General features: G+C 41.9%; 2 protein-coding genes across 3 annotated transcripts in view; one reads left to right on the plus strand and one right to left on the minus strand.

The window, feature by feature from the left end:
* Positions 1–22,478, minus strand: part of Tk (Tachykinin) — a 225,298-nt gene that overhangs the window by 40,445 nt on the left and 162,375 nt on the right. The gene's annotated exons all lie outside the window — the stretch shown is intronic.
* LOC109033221 (histone H2B-like) lies at positions 15,799–16,194 on the plus strand. The gene has a single exon (XM_019045745.2). The coding sequence runs from the start codon at positions 15,799–15,801 to the stop codon at positions 16,192–16,194; it is 396 nt and encodes a 131-aa protein (XP_018901290.2).

Consider the following 22,478-nt stretch of genomic DNA (forward strand, 5'->3'; position numbering starts at 1 on the left):
TCCCTTATTTGGGTCCGCGTTTAAGTAGAAAGGAACCAAGACACATCAGCTATTGCCAAATTTGACAGGGCAATTCATTTTTTTGCATGAAAACGGCCTTTGTGGATTTCTGTGTGCATTTCAGTGAATTATCTGCACAGTACGAAGAAAATTCCTTAAAATTTTCAAAGGAATTGTTGCGCCAAACGTTCTTCTGTAAAAAAAAATTAAATTGGCATAATGGAGATGTTGCATGTGTGAGAATTTGCGATTTGACTGATGACCCTTATGCAACAGTTCGCGAGAAACACGATGGTGCCACTGGTTTTCTCTGAAATCAACTCCCAAGCTCAAAAAAGCTCTCAAGTTGAGGCCAAAATGGAGGGGGATATCCCAGCCCACGCTATCTGAAAGTCCCACCTCCACATCAAGAGAAACTCTCCATGCAAAGATAAGGAGCAAGTACAATAGCAGGGTTGCCGTGTTTTCAGTTTTGGAGTCCCAAATAAAGTGCGGCAGCCCTGTCAATGTATTTGCTCCCTATCTTCGCATGGAGAGTTTGTCTTGATGTAGAGGTGGACTCTCAGGATAGCGTGGGATATCTCCTCCATTTTGGCCTCAACTTGAGAGTTTTTTTGAGCTTGGGAGTTAATTTCAGAGGAAACCAGTGGCACCATCGTATTTCTCGCGAACTTTTGCATAAGGACCAACAATCAAATCGCAAATTCCTCACACATGCAACATCTCCATTGAATGTGGCAAAAGCTTACGTGGCCTGGTTCCTTTCTGCTCAACGCGGTCCATTTAAGAACATTCTTTTGAGATGTCTCGCGTAATTTTTTCTTTGTACTGCCCCGTTGTCCCGGCCCTTTGATACACCCACTGCATTTAATAAACGAGCGTTTGAGAAAAAGAGGATGTAAGAGCGTGGAGTCAAACGATCAAAGCTGCGACTCCGAGGAAATCGAAGGGAGATCGTTTGTCTTTTGGTTATTCATCTGAGAATAAACTCACCGCGAATCCCACAAATCGAATTACAACGGGAATGGAGTCATCGCCCGTTACGTTGGATGGAGGAGCACTGCCGTGCTAAGGAAGAAAGCCGTATGAACCTTCAGACGCTGCACTGAAAAAAAATTCTCGGCGTTTTTACCAAGGTCCGTTGGTACCTTTACCATCTCACTTTTTTTACCAATTATTGGTAATTTTAAACCAAGACAGACTGGTAAGCTTACCTAAAACCCGGTATTTTTACTGCATTTTTCTGGTAAGAATACCACTTTTATTGGTAATCGATTCCCGGTAACTTAACCATTTTATCTCGGTACTTCTTCTGCAGTCGATAAAAAATAATGGCGTTTTTACCGGGGTCCAGTACAATTACCAAGAAAGTCAATAATTTTACCGAGATTTCTCGGTAAAATTTCCAATTCCATTAATGGTAATTTTACCAAGAAAAAACTGGGATCAAATAGATCCCTGAATTCTTGGTAATTTTATCCTTTTCTTAGTAAATACACCGAGATTTTTTTTCTCAGTGTGCCAAGTTTCCTTTGATAAAACACGAATTTCCCGGTAAACTAATGGATATTTCTCTTCCAATTTTTCAGATAATTTTGTTCGCAATTTCACCCTATGTTCCGGAAGCTTCAGAGAAAAGTAGTCATACATTTCCTTAAAAACAAACGTTTTACCGCGGGAAATTTGACAACTCTCACATGTTCATTCGGCGTTGTTCCTTAGCACGGCAGAGAACTCCGTACAGGGTTTCAATTACCGGGTAGGTAGAACCGGCGGTGAACTTAGTTGGGTGGACTCTTTCGGAATTCGGACCTTTGCCAAGGAGGGTAGTTTGGATCGCATTCTGCAAAAAGGAACCAGCGTGATTATAGTGTTGTAAAACTGTTGCTTCTTCATGATTATCTGAAAATCTCTCAGAGTAGCAAAAAGTTTTTCTTTCGTCAAAAAATTGATAACTTTAAATGAAGAAAATCATTGTGTAAATTTTAATACTGTAAATACACTGAGTATTTGAAAACAATCGCGCTGGTTCCCTTTTGCTTTAAACGATCTAATTGTAAGTACCACCCACGCAAACAGCAAACGTGCCCCCCCCCCCCCTCTCCTCACCAGTCAATCTGTGAACGGGGGGTTGAAAAGTGCGGTGCGGTGCGTTCAGTACTTATCTTCGAAACTGACGAGTAGACTTACGTTTTGTTCAAAATAAACTTATTGTGAAATAAATTTAGTTGTAGTTATGGTGAAAAATTGCTAATTTCAAGGATATTGACCGGACGGCCGGCCTCGAGTGAGAACAGTTCCGCAAGCTTCTTCGTCATTGGCCGAGCGGGAGCGGCAAGGAATTGGCGGCAGCGCCGTCTTTGTAGATTTGAAAGTGGAGGGAGCCAGGAGGAGTGAGATTGAATTTCCCGCGCGTACACGGCTCGGGATTGGTGCGCTATGCGAGACTGCGACACCGCTAGGAACCAATGAAAATCAGCGTGTTGTTAGCGACGATCGAGTGCGGGTGCGGATCTTTCGCTCTCGGGTTCATCACCATGGATGGTTGTTTTCTATGAAGTATTATTTTGTAGGGGAATCTATTTCGTAGGTGAAACCAAAGCGGACACAATATTGCATTTTTAATGTTAAAAAACGTCGTGCATGATTCATGATAAGGACACAATTGCTCAAAATGAAAGAAAAAAAAAGAAAATGATAATTTCTTGAAGCTTTTCTTCTGTCCTTTCTCCTTCCCCTCCCTTAATTTTTTTTCATTTTCTTTTTCCGATTCGGAATGTGACTATCGACTTTATCAAGTACTGCTTGAGAAATACAAGTTCCTGTGAAATTCCGGTAATTTCAGTAATATTCCCTGAAAAATACTACAGTGTCAATGTTTATTTTAAGTCAGTAAATTTCCAGATTTAAAAAAAAAAAAAAAAAAAAAAAAAAAAAAAAAAAAACTCTGAAAGTTGAGATCGTTAAGGGGCAGCATCTTTGCAGCCATGCTGCGCTGGTTCTCTATCACTTCTTTTTGCACCTCTTGTTATACGGTTACACCTTCGGGTGATTTGACGTGTACTACATACAGCAAGTACCAATTAAGTTCCAACTGCTCATAAAGATTTTTAGTCCTATTAGGTTCCACCAGAGCTAAACAAGTCATTTTATACGATACGATATTAAAGCCCTAAAGTTTGCAAACAGTTATTAAAGACTTGCTTCGTGCGTGGGATAAAATCAGGAAGTTGTAAAATGAGACAGAGACCGCCAGAACAACGAGGCCAAATTTCAGGCAGTTAAACTTGTGAAATATTACCGGAAGTTTCCGAAGTATGAGATATAATTGCAAATATATTTCAGTTTGTCGATTTTAAATCCACGCTAAATAATTAGAGAAAAGCTGCCAATATTTTTCGAGGCTCTTTTTACTCATTTTTATCTTTTGTGTTTCACATACGAGGGAAAGTAATGAAATGAATGACAGTGTTTTTTGGCGTTTGGGGTTATTCTTTAATGCGGGTTGCACGCCGTGCTCGTGAAGTATGTAAAATATTTCATATTTATTTAAAAATTTCATAACTTCGTGGTTTTTTTTAAAAAAATTTGCAAATCTCGAGGAAATGTCAAATCTCTCATAGGTTTCTTTTGATTAACGCTACCCTGTGTCAGAATACGATAACGGAATCACCCGAAGCTACGAATCCTTAAAAATCTTTCACTCTGACGCCTTCTCTCGCCTTCATTTTGAACGGTTATGCAAATAATGTGACATAAATTCAGAATTTGCCTATCTAGTCAAAATTAAGGCAAACATTTCTCTGCAACACGGAACAGAGTTTCAAGAGCGAGCTGATTGTGTGCACTGAACTGAACAGCAAATTGATTCTCGCCTTCATTTTGAACGGTTATGCAACTCACCGCATCGTTAAAAGATGCAAATTCTGAATAACGTGCTCATTTTGTCAACCTCGCGAACTCGTGAGAGCGCGAGTCTCCTATTTCCAAAAGCCCGATGACTGTGGAGAGGATACGGCAGTGACGGATAGCAAAGGAAGAAATCTATTATTCCTTTAAAAGTGCTTCCTTTTGGTTTATTCCTGGTATTCTTTCTCCACTTTAGTTGTCTTTCCTCATTTTCCCCCGCCTGAAAGCCTTTTTTTCTCAGCCGCTCCTGTCTTTTACGATCTTTTTCCCCCTTCCTTTTTTTCACATTGATTCAAGACCTTTGACGTTACCTCACACGGCACGATGTATTTGATGATGTTGGGATTAATTCTAACTCGACGGTAAACCATTTCCTACAGTTCCTCTCATGCCAATTGGTGATTTCCTTGTTACAAGAATGCAAAGAAATAATAATGAAATTAAAAATCCCGATATAATGCTAACATGATTTTACCGACGAAACATAGAATATTCATAAGATAAGCTAAGCATTAACTTTGTAAGCATTAAACTTTCGTGCTTCAGTCTTGACTTCACGAGGTGCTGCCTTCATGCACGCTGGGCTTGTCGATTTCCTTTGACAATTTTGCAGTGGTGAATGCATAGCTGAAGTTCGCTCCAGCTAGAATTGTATTTAGCAAATGCGTGGTTTTTATAGGAGGATTATAACTAAACAAGTGGTTAGAAATGGAAACAAAATAATATGAACTATGCAAAACGATTATTCCGATAACGGAACTTGGCTGTTTTGAAAACGCCTTCAAATGCGGCGTGATACCTCACGCATTCCGGAGAGTTCAAATAGTTGTATCATTGCGCCGTATGAATGTGACGGAAGATTTAAATGGAAATAGCCTTCATGCAGGCTCGCCACATCCCATCTCGAGCCCTGGCACCAGTTTTAAGTTCCGGGCCCCAAGCACGGAGGGGGGGGGGGGGTCCGAGGGGCATCCCCCGAGAAATTCTAGAATTTATACGACTAATCGGACGCATTTTGAAGCTTCCATAAAGAATTTTTCCATCAATTTCTGCGGAATAATTATGTTTTTTTTCTACTTTCAGCACAAAATACTTGCGCATTGTTGCATTCAAAACATCTGGAAAATTGTTATTTTTTTTTTTTTTGGGGGGGGGGGGGCATATGACACTATTTTCAGTTCTAAGAGGGCCAGGCCCCCCTGGACTCCCCCTACGATTGTCTATGGCAAGGGAGTTGAGCCATGAGCCATTGAAGTCGAGGATGCCCAGACTGGAGACTCTTAGCATCTGACAACGGAAGAAAATGAAACGCAGTTACTAAAAATATCCCTCTGTACTGAAAATCTTGAAAATAGATAGAAGTTTTCCAAGAAGTATACTTCTTTGAAAATTTAAGAAGAATTCTACAGTGTCCCAGCGTGTTTCTGAAAATCTATTCACCTTTTGCGAAATTTTTAGGGTAAATTTTTCACTTTTTCTTACGAAACAAGGGTTGCATCTGAATTCGTAGTGGTTTTTCACGGGTAACACGGGTCTCCTCCGGAGCCCGGGCCCCGGTACCAGGGACCCAGTATCCCCTCCCCCCTTGTGGCGGGCCTGTGTGCTGCAGGCGATCTACAGAGCAACTATTCGCACCTACGAGATATCTACGCAGTATTCAAACGAGGAATTGAAGAAGCTGTCATTCTGAATCCCTGCAGTACAGCCCTCCACGCCGCGGGTAAAATTATGAGTGCCAAAGCGCCTTCACTTGCGTGCGTAAGCAACACGGACATCCGTGGAGCCCGAATAGTTGCATCCAGAGTTTAATCTCAGCGTCGCACAGTGGATCGAGTCAATTAAAGAGGTCAGACATTAAATTTTTGACTAAAACTACTTTTGATGTTTGATTCGTCATATTTTAAGTATTAGGGGTGGTTTTGGAAGAAAAATTCTCGAGGAAACTAATCGGGGGCAATGGAACCACTTTAAAAATCTCAAAGTTTTCATTTAGCAGAGTTATAAAGCGTTTGAAGTTTCCAAATTGTGTCCGACCTCTCCCATTGCGTGTGTGTGTGTGTGGGGGGGGGGGGGGGTGTCCCCGTGGGAGAATCCCATTCCCACGTGTACTAGAGTCAAATATATATATTCGCAACGAACGGCAGTGTTTTGATATATTTCTGAAATGAAATATCATTTTATACTTCCCATTAAATGACAGTATGCTAGGTTTCCAAAAAGTGCAATCCTGTCAATAAATATCTCTATCATTTGGTGGCCCTGAAAAGGGCCGTTTTAAAGTGTCGTTGAGTTCGCGGAAAACTGAAGAGTTCAAGAAGTGTCGTTGTCGCCGGGTAATATAAGCTCCATCCTAGTGAAATGTTCCATCGGCTTGATGACTATTTGTCCTCCCAAATGGGCAATCAAGTCTCCTTCGCCCATCAACCGATTAATGAAAGTGGTGGTAACTGAATTGAGGAAGCCAAGTGCTTGAACATCACGCGTAGGATCTGAATATTGTCCAACTGTAACTAGGAAGTCATACTGACGATCGGCACGCTGGCGATTGGGTGCTGGCTGCTGCTCGATGTCGGTGAAGGGAGGATCAGTTTGGGTTTCAATTGAGGCTGTCTCGATGTTCTTCTTGGCGGGTTTCTTAATCCATGGAGTTTTGATGGCCTTGGCTTTGGTCTTAGGTACAGTATTCATTTTCGGCCGGCCTCTACCGGTAGCAGCATGGGTATTAACTTGTGCAGATTTGCCCATTGTTCGTGATTGGTTCGATCAAATAGTACGGTTTGGGAGGAGATCAGCTTTAGTTCAACGGGAGGCGGACTGGGAAGTAAAACGGCAACTATATCGGGGGCGCACACGGGGTCAGCTTTTATAAGGAAGAAATTCCCGCGATGATGAGAAATTCCTTGAGAGCTGGAGTACTTTCGCGCCAAATTCCGTGCGGCAGCACTCGGCCAGGGCGATAAAGCATACTGAACTTTCCCGCCTTTCATGCAACGCCCAATGCGCGAACAGCGCGGTAGCACGAGGCGCTCATTGGGCGCTGCGTGGAAGGCGGGAAGCTCAAAGAGCTTTGTCATCACACAATAATTGACGCAATTCATCTTATTAATCTTACACAAAGTTTTGTAGGTTTACATTTCTCTTGTTTCATACCATTGTAGCGAAGGATGCTTTAGCGAGTGTCTAGTGTTAAAAGCTCGACTAGGGAATTTTGGTCTTAGGTACAGTATTCATTTTCGGCCGGCCTCTACCGGTAGCAGCATGGGTATTAACTTGTGCAGATTTGCCCATTGTTCGTGATTGGTTCGATCAAATAGTACGGTTTGGGAGGAGATCAGCTTTAGTTCAACGGGAGGCGGACTGGGAAGTAAAACGGCAACTATATCGGGGGCGCACACGGGGTCAGCTTTTATAAGGAAGAAATTCCCGCGATGATGAGAAATTCCTTGAGAGCTGGAGTACTTTCGCGCCAAATTCCGTGCGGCAGCACTCGGCCAGGGCGATAAAGCATACTGAACTTTCCCGCCTTTCATGCAACGCCCAATGCGCGAACAGCGCGGTAGCACGAGGCGCTCATTGGGCGCTGCGTGGAAGGCGGGAAGCTCAAAGAGCTTTGTCATCACACAATAATTGACGCAATTCATCTTATTAATCTTACACAAAGTTTTGTAGGTTTACATTTCTCTTGTTTCATACCATTGTAGCGAAGGATGCTTTAGCGAGTGTCTAGTGTTAAAAGCTCGACTAGGGAATGAGGATAACAAATTCGCCATGATAAAACGTATATTTTTGGCGGCATTCATGCACATTTTTCTTTGAAATTTTCAGATATTTTAGATTAAATTTCGTACGAAATTGTCTGAAAATTTCGGAGGAAAATATTCGCAATTTTTCAGTAAATTTGGTTTTTATCGAAGGAAACTTGGCAACGTCTGAAGGCTCATACGGTGTTCTTCCTTAGCACGGCAGCATGGCTGCCTTCGAGAGTTGCCAAATTTGCCATGATAAAACGTATATTTTTGGCGGCATTCATGCACATTTTCCTTTGAAATTTTCAGATATTTCAGATTGAATTTCGTACAAAATCGTCTGAAAATTTTGAAGGAAAATATTTACAATTTTTTCAGTAAAGTTGGTTTTTATCGAAGGAAACTTGGCAACGTCTGAAGGCTCATACGGCGTTCTTCCTTAGCTCGGCGGCATGGCTGCCCGTCAGGGATCCGCAAAAGTTTCCGAGTCCGACTTCAGGCTTCAGGCTTCAGTCCGGCGGGATGGTCAGTCGCTGAAATCCCAGTATATTTACAATTAAGCTCTCGCGCTCAGGTAAAGCCGCGCGCTGTGTGCCCAGGCGCGGGGCGCGCCGTTCGGCGCGGCGCGAAAAATGTGCCCCATAAATAAAAACGCTAAAGCCCCCCTGACAAAGCTTCGCCCGTTATAAATTCTCAACGTGAGAACTATGGCGAAATGAATAAATGTGACTAAACGTAAGAGGGGTCGCTGAAATTGCGAGCGCTCCTTCCGATGAAGGCTCAGTCCTGCGTTTTAGTTGCCGGCTCGCTATTCATCAGCCTGACTTTCACGCGTACGCGAGATTTTTCCTTTTCTTTTTTTTTAAGGAATAAATTTTATTTCGTTCATTTTTTAAAAGATGGCGTCATTACGCTCAAACTCGTCTTTCGTTATCTGCAATGAGTCGTGGAAATGAGGGGTTCTCGTAACTTTGCGCGAGAATTAGGCGTTCCTCTCCACCGGGTTTGAATATTACGTTAGGGACCATTTATGATAATTATACGTAAGGCTAAATTTTGGATTTTCCCACCCCCCCTCTCCCACCCTCTGTACGCTTTTCTCCTTAAGCCTAAAGTCGCAGCGGCACAAGCAGGAAGCAGGCTGATTATTGAAATTGATAGACAAAACGTCAAGGAAAATGGAACAACTCCATTGATGGAAGCGAGTGTTCATGCTGGACATAGAAGATACGCAACGGACTGATTTACCGCAGAGATAGTTGGTTAATCATTTTCCCCTTTGGCTACAAGAACCACCCGTTTTAAAAAAATGGGATCTGTCTACTTTCCTTTTGATTCCTTTGTCAATGACTTTGTCTGTAAATTACAATCACCAGTCCATTTTTACTCCACATTTTCCGTATGTATAATTATGGAATACGGATGTTGACGGGACAGCGCGGCGAGGCGCTCAGACGGCGAGCTCGTCCATGATTGGCCGACTAGGAGCGGTGAGGAATTGGCGGGAGCGCCGCCTTCGTTAGTTTCAAAGAGGCCGAGCCGGGAAGACCGAGTTTGAACTTCCCGCGCGTAAGCGGCTCGGGATTGGTGGACTGAGTGCGACTGCGACACCGCTGGGAGCCAATGGAAATCAGTGTGTCGTTGACGATGTTCGAGTGCGGAGCTCTCGCTCACGCATTACATATTGTCTTCTTAGTTGCTTGTATTTATGTTGCTTGAGAGGAATGATGACGAGGACGAGATGAAAAAGACAAGCCCTCGGGACGGCGCGGCGTTCGACATGTAACACATATTAGCACCTACAAGACTGCATGAATACTTCACCCATTGCGCCTGTCAAACACAGTGCGCTCAGGAGCGCGAGCGGTTGGCGTGAAACGTATAGCGCCTACAAGACTGCAGGAATACTTCACGCATTGCGCCAATCATCACAGTGCGATCAGCGCGGCGCATCGCGCAGCGGCGGAAGTTAAGAAGCAATTCGGTTGGTTTGTTTCTTCTTAAAAATTAAACTAGGAGCGGAAATTTCGAAACGCCGCGCGTGGTTACGCACTTTGGCTATCGGTATGCTCCACAAATCACATTTGGACTGCATTTTGCAATTTGGAACTATAATTCTGGCTCATCTGGAAAAAAACACTTGTGTGCATAGGGAAACTAATGGCGCATACGTTGTTTTTAAACCGGGCTAGAATTTATAGTTCCAAATTGCAAAATGTAGTCCATTTATCAATCACTATCACCATCCAACCAAAAATAGCGTTGATCTCCGCATTTTGCGTTTGTCTTACCCTATTCGTTATTTCCCGAACGAAGTAACGTAACTCTAGTCCAACGTTGCATAATTGACTCCAACAATTAGATTTTTTACAAGAATATACCTGTACAATTTTCGTCCAAAATTTTTTGGATTTTTACATGGGATCGGACGAAAAATCAGCGGAATAAGCAGTTGGAAATCCCAAAGAATCTCCAGTTGAATTTGCAATTTTCAAGGGGAAATTTGTCAACATAAAATGCAGTTACGTTCTTTCGCGGGGAAAACGACGGATTATGCGCGTTGCCTGGATTGTTACACGGAAAAAAAAATTGCTGATCCAACAATTCAATTGCTAAAAACAGTGAGTGCAATGTTTCAACGCAGATTTTACGACAAAAAAATGCTACTTTAACCACATTGTAAACTAATTTAACCACGGGGGTGGTTAAAGTAGCATTTTTTTGTTGTAAAATCTGCGTTGAAACATTGCACTCACTGTTTTTAGCAATTGAATTGTTGAATCAGCAATTTTTTTCCCATAGAGTACATAGAGTCGTAATGTAAGTGGGAGAGCCGGCGCCACTTTTAAGCATTTTCCGTGTCCCGAATTCCGAGACTCCTGTGTGACGCCGGGTCACTTTTTCGATACATAATCGATTGTTTGCGATACACGGGTACCCGGCCATCCGATGACAACAACAACAACAACAAAGGAGATAGGAATTACCACGTATTCCACACCGCCATTTTGGATCGAAAATGTACCGAAAAAGCGACCCGAACTCGGCGCACACCGGGCTCGGAATTCGTCGAGCAGAACATGGCGCCAGCTCTCCCATTTACATTACGACTCTATGTACTCTATGTTTTTTCCGTGTAGAACGGGGTCTCGAAAGCATTATTGTCTCTGTCCGATTGTTGCAGGAATCAAGTCACGAGGCCTTCGAGCGGTTCAAAACACAGAAATCCAACAAAGCTCATCGGTGCAGTCAAAGAAAAAACAAATGCGGATGACTGATTCTCAAAGGACTGCTCCACTCCGAAACTCATCCTGTCGGAAAATGAAAGAGGGAGCCGATGGCAGATGCCACTTCCCGAACTGCAAAACTGCCGTGCTCAGGAAGAACGCCGTATGAGCCTTCAGGCGTTGCCAAGTTTCATTCGATAAAAACCGAATTTACTGGGAAAATTTTGAATATTTTTTCCCAACATTTTCAGACAATTTTGTACGCAATTTACCCTAAAATATCTGAAAATTTCAAAGGAAAATGAGTATAAATGTTGTCAAAAATTTATGTTTTAGCGAGGGAAATTTGGCAACTCTCGAATGTTCATACGGCGTTCTTCCTTAGCACGGCAGAAAACAGGAGTGGTGCGAGATAGAAGAGACAGGAGTCTGCGAGAAAAAAGTTGCACAGGGCGCACACAGGGTGATTCAAAAGTCCCGCGCTGTCAGTGGCGTGGCGTGCTTTGCGATCTATCGATAATTCCCCATTTGAAGCAGTCGTAAATAATCGATTATTAAGGTGTTCGAACACCCTGTCAATCGATACGTTTCCATTGGTTTAAATGGTCGATCAATCGATATATCGCAAAGCACGCCACACCACTGCCGCACCATCTAAAGGCGGATCCAACTTTGCTTTAAAAACGGGAGGAAGAAAAAGGGGAGAAAGAAAAAAGAGGGAAGGACGCTTATACTGCTGAGCTAAGGAAGAACGCAGTATGAACATTCGGAAGTTGCCAAATTTCCATCGATAAAATGTTTATTTTTGAGGCAAGTTATGAATATTTTCCTTTTAAATTTTTAGGAACTTTAGCTGAAATTGCGAACAAAAATACATGAAAAATTGGAAGAAAAATATTCATATGTTTACCAGGAAATGCGTGTTTTATCCAAAGAAATTTGGCAACGCCTGAAGGTTCAAACGGCGTTGTTCCTTAGCACGGCAGTTCATGAAAAAATTGACCCAAACTGCATATTAGATGCTTTAAAATTTCGGAAATTAGTCGGGGAGGGGAGACCCTTGGACCCCCCTTGATCCCCCCATACCCTCGAAGTGTCTACATCTACCTATGGCACCACCCCTATGCTGCCGTGCTAGGGAGAAACGCCGTATGAGCCTTTAGACGTTGCCATATTTCCTATGATAAAAAACAAATTCAGCGGGAGAATGGTGAATATGTTTCATCAAATTGTTTAGACATTTGTACTTGTAATTTTATCTAAAATATTCGGAAATTTTAAGGGAAAATGTGCAAGACTTTCCTAAAAAATGCATGTTTTATCCAGGAAAATTTGGCAACGTGCGAAAGTTCAAAGTTCTGCCTTAGCACGGCAGTGTAACTTCCAGGATTCTTACCTGTTTTCAGGGTGGTCCCCTCATAATTTTGGGGGATCCATAAGTCGTTCCTAATAGGAACACTCACAAAATTTCAAGTTTCTATCTCAATCAGTTCAAATCGTCGTTTTCCTTGAGAAAAATTGTAGCTCTCCTTCAATGTTGCCAAATTTCCCCTCAAAAATCGCATATTAACCAGGAGAATCTTCGGCATTACGGACTGAAAATGTCACTAATTTTTCCTCAGATCTCATGCCATAAATCAGAGGAATTTTGAATAAAATTGAGCAGGTACATTTCTGTAAAATAAATCACTTTTTTGAGTCGATTTGACAACCTTGGAATGGAGTTACGTTCCCATGCCCGGGAAACGAAGAAATTTTACAGGAGTGATGCCAGGTGCTGGTGGTGCAGGACTTTTGGATCATCATGTAGAAGAACTGAATGACAAATGAATGTTTTTTTCCGTTGCTTCTCACAACAATGCGTCTCTCTATATTCTCTACTTTATCTTTTTATTTAATAGGTATTCCAAATTACCTTCAAAGTGCTGTTCTATTACATGGAAATAAGTATGCTTAATGGTCCGATTTTAGACTTTATGATCCGCCTTATCGTTATCAGTTAACGGTCAGAGAGAACAAGTAAGGAAACTCAGTTTTCCTTCAATTCAGTGATTATGCAATCTGGCCTGCCCAGGAGTTGAAATAGTTGTATCACGTTGTGTGGTATCTCAGCGTATCATCATACTGGCCCAAGCATTTTTCATGTTATATTGTAAAAGTATAGGGTTTTTGAAGGATGTGAGTAGCAGGTTGGGGAAAAAGCAAATCGGTACCAAGTGGGTAACATGTTGGTATCAAAGTGGTATCTTTGAACAAGTTGAGACCATGTTGCAAAACTTCTGATAAAATAGTGACATAATATTACCTCAACTCTTTAATACCGACATGGTCGTTTTTAGCTAAGACGGATATCTTATACTGCTGTGCTAAGTAAAGACGCCGTATAAGCATTCGGATATCGCCATTTTTCTTTTTTGTAAATGTTTATCTTGGAAGAAAGTCGCGTATATTTTTCCTTGACATTTTCCAACTTCTTCAATCAATTTACGAACGAAATCCTCTGACAGTCGGAGGGGAAATGACGGGCTTAGAGGACAAGGGGCATCAGTGCAGTTTTGGCTGTTTGAAGTATCAAAATCACATGGATCATGGATCCTTATGGCGGAAAGAAAGTCAAAGCTGACTTTTTGATGCTTAAAAATTGGAATTTTGGAGCGAATTTTTCACAGAATATTTATTGAGACTACTTGTACTTGGAATCATTAAAATCTCACTTTTTTCAAAAACTGCACGTGTGCGCTCTGTCCTCCAAGCTCCTTAAATATCCATGAATTTTCCTGAAAATTCATGATTTGTCCAGGGCCGGATTTACCTACTTGCCACCCATGGGCCCCCTGTATTTTGCCGCCCCCCTCTCATTCGTTTTGAAACATCAATAAAAACCATCAAGTGAACGTGCCGGAGGGGGAGGGGTGCACAAGACACGTTTACCTACTCGTGTTGGATACATTTTTTGCGGAAGCCCTGTCAACACTACTAGCAAAATTTCACGGAACTTCGCGCGAAAGTTAAGTTCCGTAAACCTACCTCTGTGTGGACAAGGTCCTCCGTTTATAAGAAATGAACCAAAAAACTATGAAAGAACAAACACAAATGTGGTTTAATAATTTTAACTTCCACCGCCGCGCCGCGCCGACCGCACCGTGTTGGGTGCAATGCGTGAAGTATTCACGCAGTCTTGTAGGCGCTATGCGATTCACGCCAACCGCTCGCGCTCCTGACCGCACTGTGTTTGGCGCAATGGATGAAGTATTCATGCAGTCTTGTAGGCGCTAATATGTGTTACATGCCGATCGCCACGCCGAGGGGTTGTCTTTTTCATCTCAAGTCCTCGTCATTTTTGGCAGCGCCTGAATGCTCATACGGCGTACTTAGCACGGCATTACAGGCAAGAAGCACTGGAAAAAGGACGTCAGTTAACGTCGTAGGACGGCATTACACTATGCGCAAGTCCTCGTGGTAGGTTTCAAAACGCTGAAAGGTGTAAACTCTGACGGAACTTCAACAGGAGACAGGATCATCCTAACCACCCGCAAGCAAGCCTTCGTTAGCGGTATCTTTGGCGGAAATTAGATCAAAGTTCCGTTCATCAGAGTCGCTCATACTTCCGCTATTGCCCTTCGCGACTTCGCGGGAACAATCGGATTACATTCTTGAGAAGTCGCAGCGGGGAATGGGAGACGGGGGACCGAGTTCGAAGCGTGAAATTCGAAGTAAGTACAACACTTGATTGATATTGGTTGCTAACTTGCGGAGGCAGCGGGGTTAGCTCATGTAAACAAAAATCATAGAGACGCGGAAATCCGTGTTGCCAGGGTTACCGTACTAAGGAAGAACGCCGTAAGAACCTTTAGCAGTTGCCAAATTTTCTTTGGTAAATTATGAATTTTCGGGAAAATGTGTAAATATTTTTCTTCCAGTTTTTCAGATAATTTTGTTTGTAATTTTACCTAAATGTCTCGCAAATTTATCGGAAAAATATTCATAACTTTCCTCAAAATTAAGCATTTTATTGAAGGAAATTCGGCAACTCTCGAATGTTCATACGGCGTTTTTCCTCAACACGGCAGAGGGGCTTTCCTTAAAAAAAAATCTTGTTCCAGATGCTTCATCGCATTTGATAGGTACTACAAGAAGTTTCGTAAATTTCGTGAAAATAGCCGTATACTTCAATTTTTCAAGGTTTTAACAATATACCACGGGAAAATATCATGGGATTGCACCGAGAAGTTTGTAAATTCTTAATGTTCATAAAATTTGTATCTGAATGAGTCCATAATTTTCTCGTTTGAATCCATATTCATCCAAAATTGCGCTATTTCAGGTCCAATCTGCAGAAATGCGTTATTTCGGTTTACGGCGTCGCAGATTTCCTGTCACATTTTATTTTCTACGTGGAAAACTAGTGAACGCTATTTAATTGATAATTTTTTCTTCCCTCCCTAGAGAATATTCAGTAAAGCGACAAATATTGTTACATAATATAAAAAGAAACATCAAAGCTGAAGCACCCAACGTATGTAATTCAAATGAGGCCTTGAGAAAAGAGAACTTTAATAATCATGCGAAGAAATTGGGGAGGTGTTGCTTTGCGTCAAGCTTTAGTGGCATAGCATAGCAGCACCGCGGCGGGAACGCGGACCAATAGGATGCCGAGGATGAGTGCAGCGCTTTGTCTCGGGTATCGCGTGCCGCGCGCGGGACGGAGACCCTGAGATATGTGCAGCCCATTGGTCGCATGGTGATCGCGAATCATATAAATAGTGGACTTTGACCCCTAACGTTCCATTCCTAGTATCAGGCAGTCAAGCCAGTGGTCGTCTTGCCATTTCCTTGCTCGTATCTCAGCAGCTTTCGTGCACCGTAAGTTCACCAAGTTTACACATCTCAAACAACTTGTGCATCATTGAACATCCATGGCTCGTCCTAAGAAGGTCACTAAAGACAAGTCGGTGAAGGAAGAGAAATCCGCCAAGGCTCTAGCAGCCAAACTTCCAAGGTTGAGGAAGGATGGTAAACGTTGGAAGAAGCCAGTTTTCACTATGAAGCGTTCAATTTGGGCCGTGCTCAAGCAAGTTCATCCCGACCGAGGTATCTCGAAAGCTTCCATGGAAATCATGCACAACTTTGTTATGGACATGTTCGAACGAATTGCCATCGAAGCCGCGAAATTGACCAAAATGTCATCAAGAACTTTGTCATCTCGGTGCATTCAAACTGCTGTCCGCCTCATTCTACCTGGCGAGCTGGCTAAACATGCTGTATCCGAAGGCACGAAAGCAGTGACCAAGTACACCACCGCCACCAAGTAATCTGTCTAGCCTAGCAGCTTCCTTGACCTCATCTTTTAAAACGGCCCTTTTCAGGGCCACCACACTTCTGAGCTTACATCTAAATACTTCTCCTCACCCAAACCCAACAAATTGCAATTAATGCACTATGATGTTAGCTGGTCGTGTCAGAGTTCACCTTCGCACCTACTGCAATGACAACGCTTTCTCTAGTCTTCGCACTATTGACATAATATGAGGCGCAGTTTTGCACCCCGGAGTTAAAGTTATGAATTGGGAAGGAATGAGATTCATCTTTAGGCTAATGAAACTTTCGGCAAAACGTAATTTTTCGATCTGTTTCTCATCGATGAACGTTGAAGACAGAGGCGGAAATTAGCGAGATAGAGACCTATAAAATACAACAGGGACTTACATTAGAATATTTTGAGGTTTTGACTTCGAGTAATTTTGGACCGGTAATCCAGGATTGCGCGAAAGGTCGAGGAAAATATTGCGCGAATAGAAGTTTGGCAAAACAGGAAACAGTTGGAAAATAAATGCATTTTGACAAGTCATCGATGTCTCACCATCAGGTGATAAATGAAGTGAAAAGATTTAAAAATGGTCGTGGGTTTTAAGAACTATTCTAACTTTTCTCGGAAAAATATTTAATCGAAAGAAACGAGGCAACGTTGGAATGCGCGTACGGCGTTGGCTTAACATAAGCCTTTAAAGCCCTATTATTCGATGCCACGATTATTCTAACGCGAGTTCAAGTAATCGCGCCAAATACAGCGCGGCAGGCGTTAAACATATATCAGCGCCTGCAAGACTTTAGGAATACTTCACGTATTGCGCAAAACCGTGCGATCGGCGCACCCGCCGCGCACCGCCCATATTAGCGCCTACGAGACAGCATGAATACTTCTCGCATTGCGCCAAACTCACTGCAGTCGATCAGTTGATGTGAAACGCATATTAGCGCCTGCCAACATAATTTTTGACTTTCGGTTTAGTTTTTACCATTATTCAAAGGAAAATATGCATCCTCATTGTAACGATTCAGAAACTCGGATGATATTTAAATTTTTTGGGTCACATTAATAGAAAATAGAACGAACGAAAATGTCGCGTCGAAATTTTCGATACTTTTATTTGAGATCATTTAGGTAAATGCGCGGAAACTATTCAGAAAAACTGTGTGTAGCTTTTTAAAAACATTTATTAAAAATAAAACATAGAAGTGGTGCATAACGCTGCAATCAGAGATAAATATACGCTTTCTTTCGGGTGCACCCGTCGGGGTTTGAATCCATTCATCTCTTAAAAAACTTGAACATGGTTGTTCTACGTTTTTTTACAAGTCGTTGTTTTCAGTAGTTGGCGGCCGCGTAGCGGTCGCAGGTCCCCAGTTTACTTTTTAAATGTCTATGAAAGCTCTCTGGGCTATTTGTGCTGCGAGGGATATCCATCGAAGAGAGACATGCCCGTAAATGAGGACGGAATGAATAGTCTTCCGCGATGTAGTTATCTACCACAAACTACCAAGGTTGCCAGAACAACGCCTCCTCGTTGAATATTGAATATTCGCGCAAAAATGTGAGTTTTCAGTACCAGAAAAACTCGCGCAATCCTGTGCATCTCAAAAAAGGTAAAAATGAGGGCATTCGCGCAATCCTATCGCAGCCATTTTGGACTCCTATCATGGTTACTACAATCCAAACTATACTGCCTTGCTAGGAAAAAACGCCGTATGAGCCTTCAGACGTCGCCAAGTTTCCTCCGATTAAAAAAAATTTACTGGAAAAATTGTGAATTTTATTTTCTAAAATTTTTAAACCATTTTGTACGCAATTTGATCCAAAACATCTGAAAATTTCAAAGAAAAATGGACCGCGTTTAACAGAAAGGAACCAAGCCACATCAACTATTGCCAAATTTAACTGGGAAATTAAATGTTTTACGAGAAAACGTGTGTATGGATTCCTTTGAATATTTTGAGGAATTTGCTTTGAACTACGGAGAAAATCCACTGAAATTTGCACAAAAATCCGCACAACTGTTTTCTTGCAAAAAATTAAATTGCCCTATTAAATTTGGCAATAGCTGGTGTGGCTTGGTTCCTTTCTGTTTAACGCGGTCCAAATATGCTTAACTTTCCTCAAAACTACATGTTTTATCCGGGGAATTTTGGCAACTCTCGAATGTTCATACGGCGTTCTTCCTTAGCACGACAGTATAACTCCTCGCTTTTCACGAGTCAGTCAACGGGACTACTGAGTACAGCTCGGAAGAAAGGAAAAGTCGAAGAAGAGCGAATTTTCCCTTCTACGCGGCAATCCTGGACAAATGGGGAGCGGTGGGGCCACCTGAGTGATGTCACAATTGCAAGAAGTCAATTTTTCAAGGGTGCCAGGCGTTGCGGGTTGCGTCTTCTGTTCTCGCAGGCGGTAACGCTACGTGCGCTCTAGCTTCCCCATTCTCCACATCCTCCAGTTCTATCGTGCTAAGGGATAACGCCGTATGAGCCTTCAAACGCTGCCAAGTTTCCTCCGATAAAAACCTAATTTCCTGGGAAAATTTGTGAATATTATTTTCCACAACTTTCAGACAATTTTTTACGTAATTTAATCTGAAATATCGGAAAATTTCGAGGAAAAATATGCATGAATGTTTTCAAATATATATGTTTCAGCGAGGGAAATTTGGCAACTCTCGAATGTTCATACGGCGTTCTTCCTTATACAGCAGAATTCACCTACGACTGCCAATAACGTGGCGTGAATGATCGATTATTGACATTTCTCCATTTGAAGCTGTAATAAAGAATCGACTATTAAGGTGTTCGCTGCGAACACCTTGATAATCGATCCTCTTCCATACATTAAAATGGCAGACCAATCGATATATCGCATCGTTATTATCGATATTGAGTGAACTCGTTCGATAGATCCATACCTTTGCAATGCTATCTATCGATAGTGGTCAAGTCACTCGAAAACGGTTTAATAATCCATGCACTGACAGTGGCGTGGCAGTTTTGATCCGGCTAAACATAATGTTGGGGATTTAAAATCAATTTTCTTGAAAAATCGATTTTTTTAACTGGAAAACTCTATTTAATCGTATCGATTTTATGCAATCAGATTAATCCTGTAACTTTATTTTTTCGAGCAAAATCGAAAATTCCGGATTTTGCTATCGAAATTTTTTAAATCGTCACGTCTGCCCTTTTTAAACCAAAATTTTAGCAACTTCCCGGAAATTTTAATTTTGAGCATTCCTTACTTTCGATTTTTTTAATTTTTATTTTTTTAAACCGATTTTTCGGGAAATTGATTTTTTTTGTCACGATTTAAATCGATGAAGTCAAATTCTTGAAGAAAGTTGAATCTATTCGATTGATCGAATTTGTCGAAAAACCCCAACACTATCTACTTGAAAAGCACTAAATTAGAGCCCTCTCCCACCTCACGACATCGCCCGATTCCTCATAGCTTAGTTAAAAATGAGACATTTTAATGCTCTGGCCTTTCTGAGAGCGTCATATTTTGCTAATGCATGAGTCATTCTGTGCGATCATTGGTGTCTCGTGCGAATTAAAGGTCAAACTCGGAGAACATTTCACATGATTTCCCTCAGCGAGACTTGCCGACTTGCGTGCGTATTTTGCACTTGGGTACCAATTGCACGAATTTATGCAAAAAGGAACCATGTTGCATTGAACGAAAATGCACATAGTTCCTTTCGGCATTTAACACGTCCAATAGAAACGACTGATCCATCAAGTGGTAGGACGGCTTAACTACACTGCAACGTTGCGAAGTTTTACCTGTCAATTTGTTTATACGAATATAATAGTGTTTACAGAAATGTGAAAAAATTAGGATTTATTCAGGATCCTTGGAGCACCCATAGCATATTTTTTCCAAGTCGCGGTCTACAATTATTGGTACTTTCAATTTAGGTCGACTCAACCTCTGTGAAATTTGCTTGTAGCTGAAGAAATCCACAGTATGTATGGTATGTATGTTATGTATGTAATATCGAGGAAAGCTTATTCCACCTGACAACCAGACTTATAGACTACGGCTGTAAGAGGAACGTATTTTTCACACGAGAGTGACTTCTAATTTTACGAAAATTAGAGCAGATTCCTGATATTATAGGCTAATGTAGTTAAGAGCCTCATTTGCATTAAACTTCAATCATTACATATTAACATATTTTGTTTTAATCAATTATTGACTTTCATGAACGTAGGTATCAATGCGTGCATCGGTAAAAGCGGAAATCAAGCGCGCAACTATTCGAACTCCGGAGTGGGTAGGTGGTATCACTCAAAAATGAAGGAAAATCTTAGCTAATTGAAGTTCAGGTTCTTGGCAGAACGTCGCACTCAATCGCGATGCGCCGGTTTCATCCGTTCATGATGACGCGCAAAATGCACGAATTTTTAAAGTTTTCGGGACCTCGAATGAAATTCACGGATTAAAAATTAGTTGTATGATCGGATACGAATTCCTCCAAAACTTCCGAACTGGTTCGGATCTTTCATGACTTGTAGACACTGTATGAAAAGCATTGTACTGCAGCATACAGACTGTTTCGGGGCTTTCAGGACCTGTAGACACCGTTTGAATAGCATTGCCAACACTGTAGCATGACATGTGTTTTGTGCAGGGTTGCCATAATTTTTTAGTCTTTAAATTCCCCGATTTTTCCCAGACTATTTTTGCTTTTCTTCGATTTCACGATTTTCTTGTTCCTTAACTTACCGAGGCCTGAGAGCAAACTTTCACTTTTTACCCCTTAAATCACGCTGACTTTTGCTAAACTTAATACGAAATTTTCTTATTCAGAAGTGAAATAGAAGTATTCTGGCAAACGGACATACGTGCATAACGACGTGAGCCCTGTTATGCGCACGATGCTATGGGGTCTGAGGGCTCGTGTCTTAATGCACACAGTTCCGTTCGGCAGAAATACGTCCAAATGATAGAAGAAGACATTGAGGGGCATGTAAAAAGATGACAATCTTAAAAATGACCAGTAATATACCCAGTTAGAAAATCAGCGAATGATAGATGTGTCAGATATTCCCTAATTTTCCAAACCGCCGGGAACTGGTATAAAGTTACTTTGCCTGGTACCTACGTTTATGCTAACGTGGTGAAATGAGGATAACTCAAGAAGCTTTTGGTGGCCCTGAAAAGGGCCGTTTTACAAGTAATGATGCGGAAATCTTTCATTGCCGGTTATGGATCGTCTTTACCGTCAGCTGGCATGACAGAGGTAATTTTATTTCTATGTGAGTGGTACCTCCTTCATGCTGCATTGATACGTGGGCCCCAGCGTTGAGGAACATATTTACATTACTCTCTACAAACCCCTTGATGTGCGCATGAAATGCTGCCTCCAACTCTTTCCGTGCTTGAACAGCCGCGCGTTGGTTGTCCGCGATGTGAGGTGCGACATTATCTACCGGACATATGATGATACGGTGCAACTTTGCGTTTCTTACAGCGTCCGTTTTCACCCAGGTGCAGACTTCCGTGCCGGCCGCCATTAGGAGGACGTTCGATTCTGTTGGGGGTCCGTTCCGTGGTCTTTTGATATCAGCCATGATGCGAGAATTCTGGAGCAAGATTTTGTAGCACAAGCGGAGCTTCACGATAACAGGGAGCTGACAACCTGTCATAAGGTGGCCGAAAGTAGCAATTAGGTCGGAGCGCGGAGGAACAGTCTGTCTTCACCGAACGTTACACTGAACTTGAATCCAGGACTGTGGTGCGCTTGCGTTCTTATACTCAGTCATTCCCGCCTTTTCGTTAGGAATCGGAGGCGGGAAGAGACTTTAGAATTTTGGTCAATCAACGGCCTCAGTCAGCGCGCGCTTTCTCGAATGCAGTTTTTGTGTCTGGCGCTTCACTGAAAATGTCGTGATGGATGCAAATTCAAATTATACCTTGAAATTTCATGATATACGCCCGTAAAATTATTGTAGAACAGTGGACCATTGAAGTGCAAAGCTGTTTATTATGAAAAATTGAAATCCATTGAGTGCAATTGAGATCTCAAGTGAAATGTTATGAAAATTTTAAGGGCGATCTCCGGTGGTTCGGCTTCATTAAATTGCATTGTTCACTGCTAAAAAAGATGGGCAATGTGGGCAGTAAGAGCCGAGCGCGGGACGCGCCGCGGCTTAAAAAAATCAGTGAGTTTTTTTTTTCACTTCATACGCATAATACATGTAAAAATAAAATTTCAAAAACGGATTTTCTTTGCATCAGTCTTTCAAATGTTCATTCCAGCAATTTCTG

Source organism: Bemisia tabaci, chromosome 10 (genome assembly GCF_918797505.1).
Source record: "Bemisia tabaci chromosome 10, PGI_BMITA_v3".
In the NCBI taxonomy this organism is placed as follows: domain Eukaryota; kingdom Metazoa; phylum Arthropoda; class Insecta; order Hemiptera; family Aleyrodidae; genus Bemisia; species Bemisia tabaci.

Bases quoted from the DNA above. Each gene is read 5' to 3' on its own strand.
- LOC109033221 (XM_019045745.2), top strand. From the start codon at position 15,799: ATGGCTCGTCCTAAGAAGGTCACTAAAGACAAGTCGGTGAAGGAAGAG.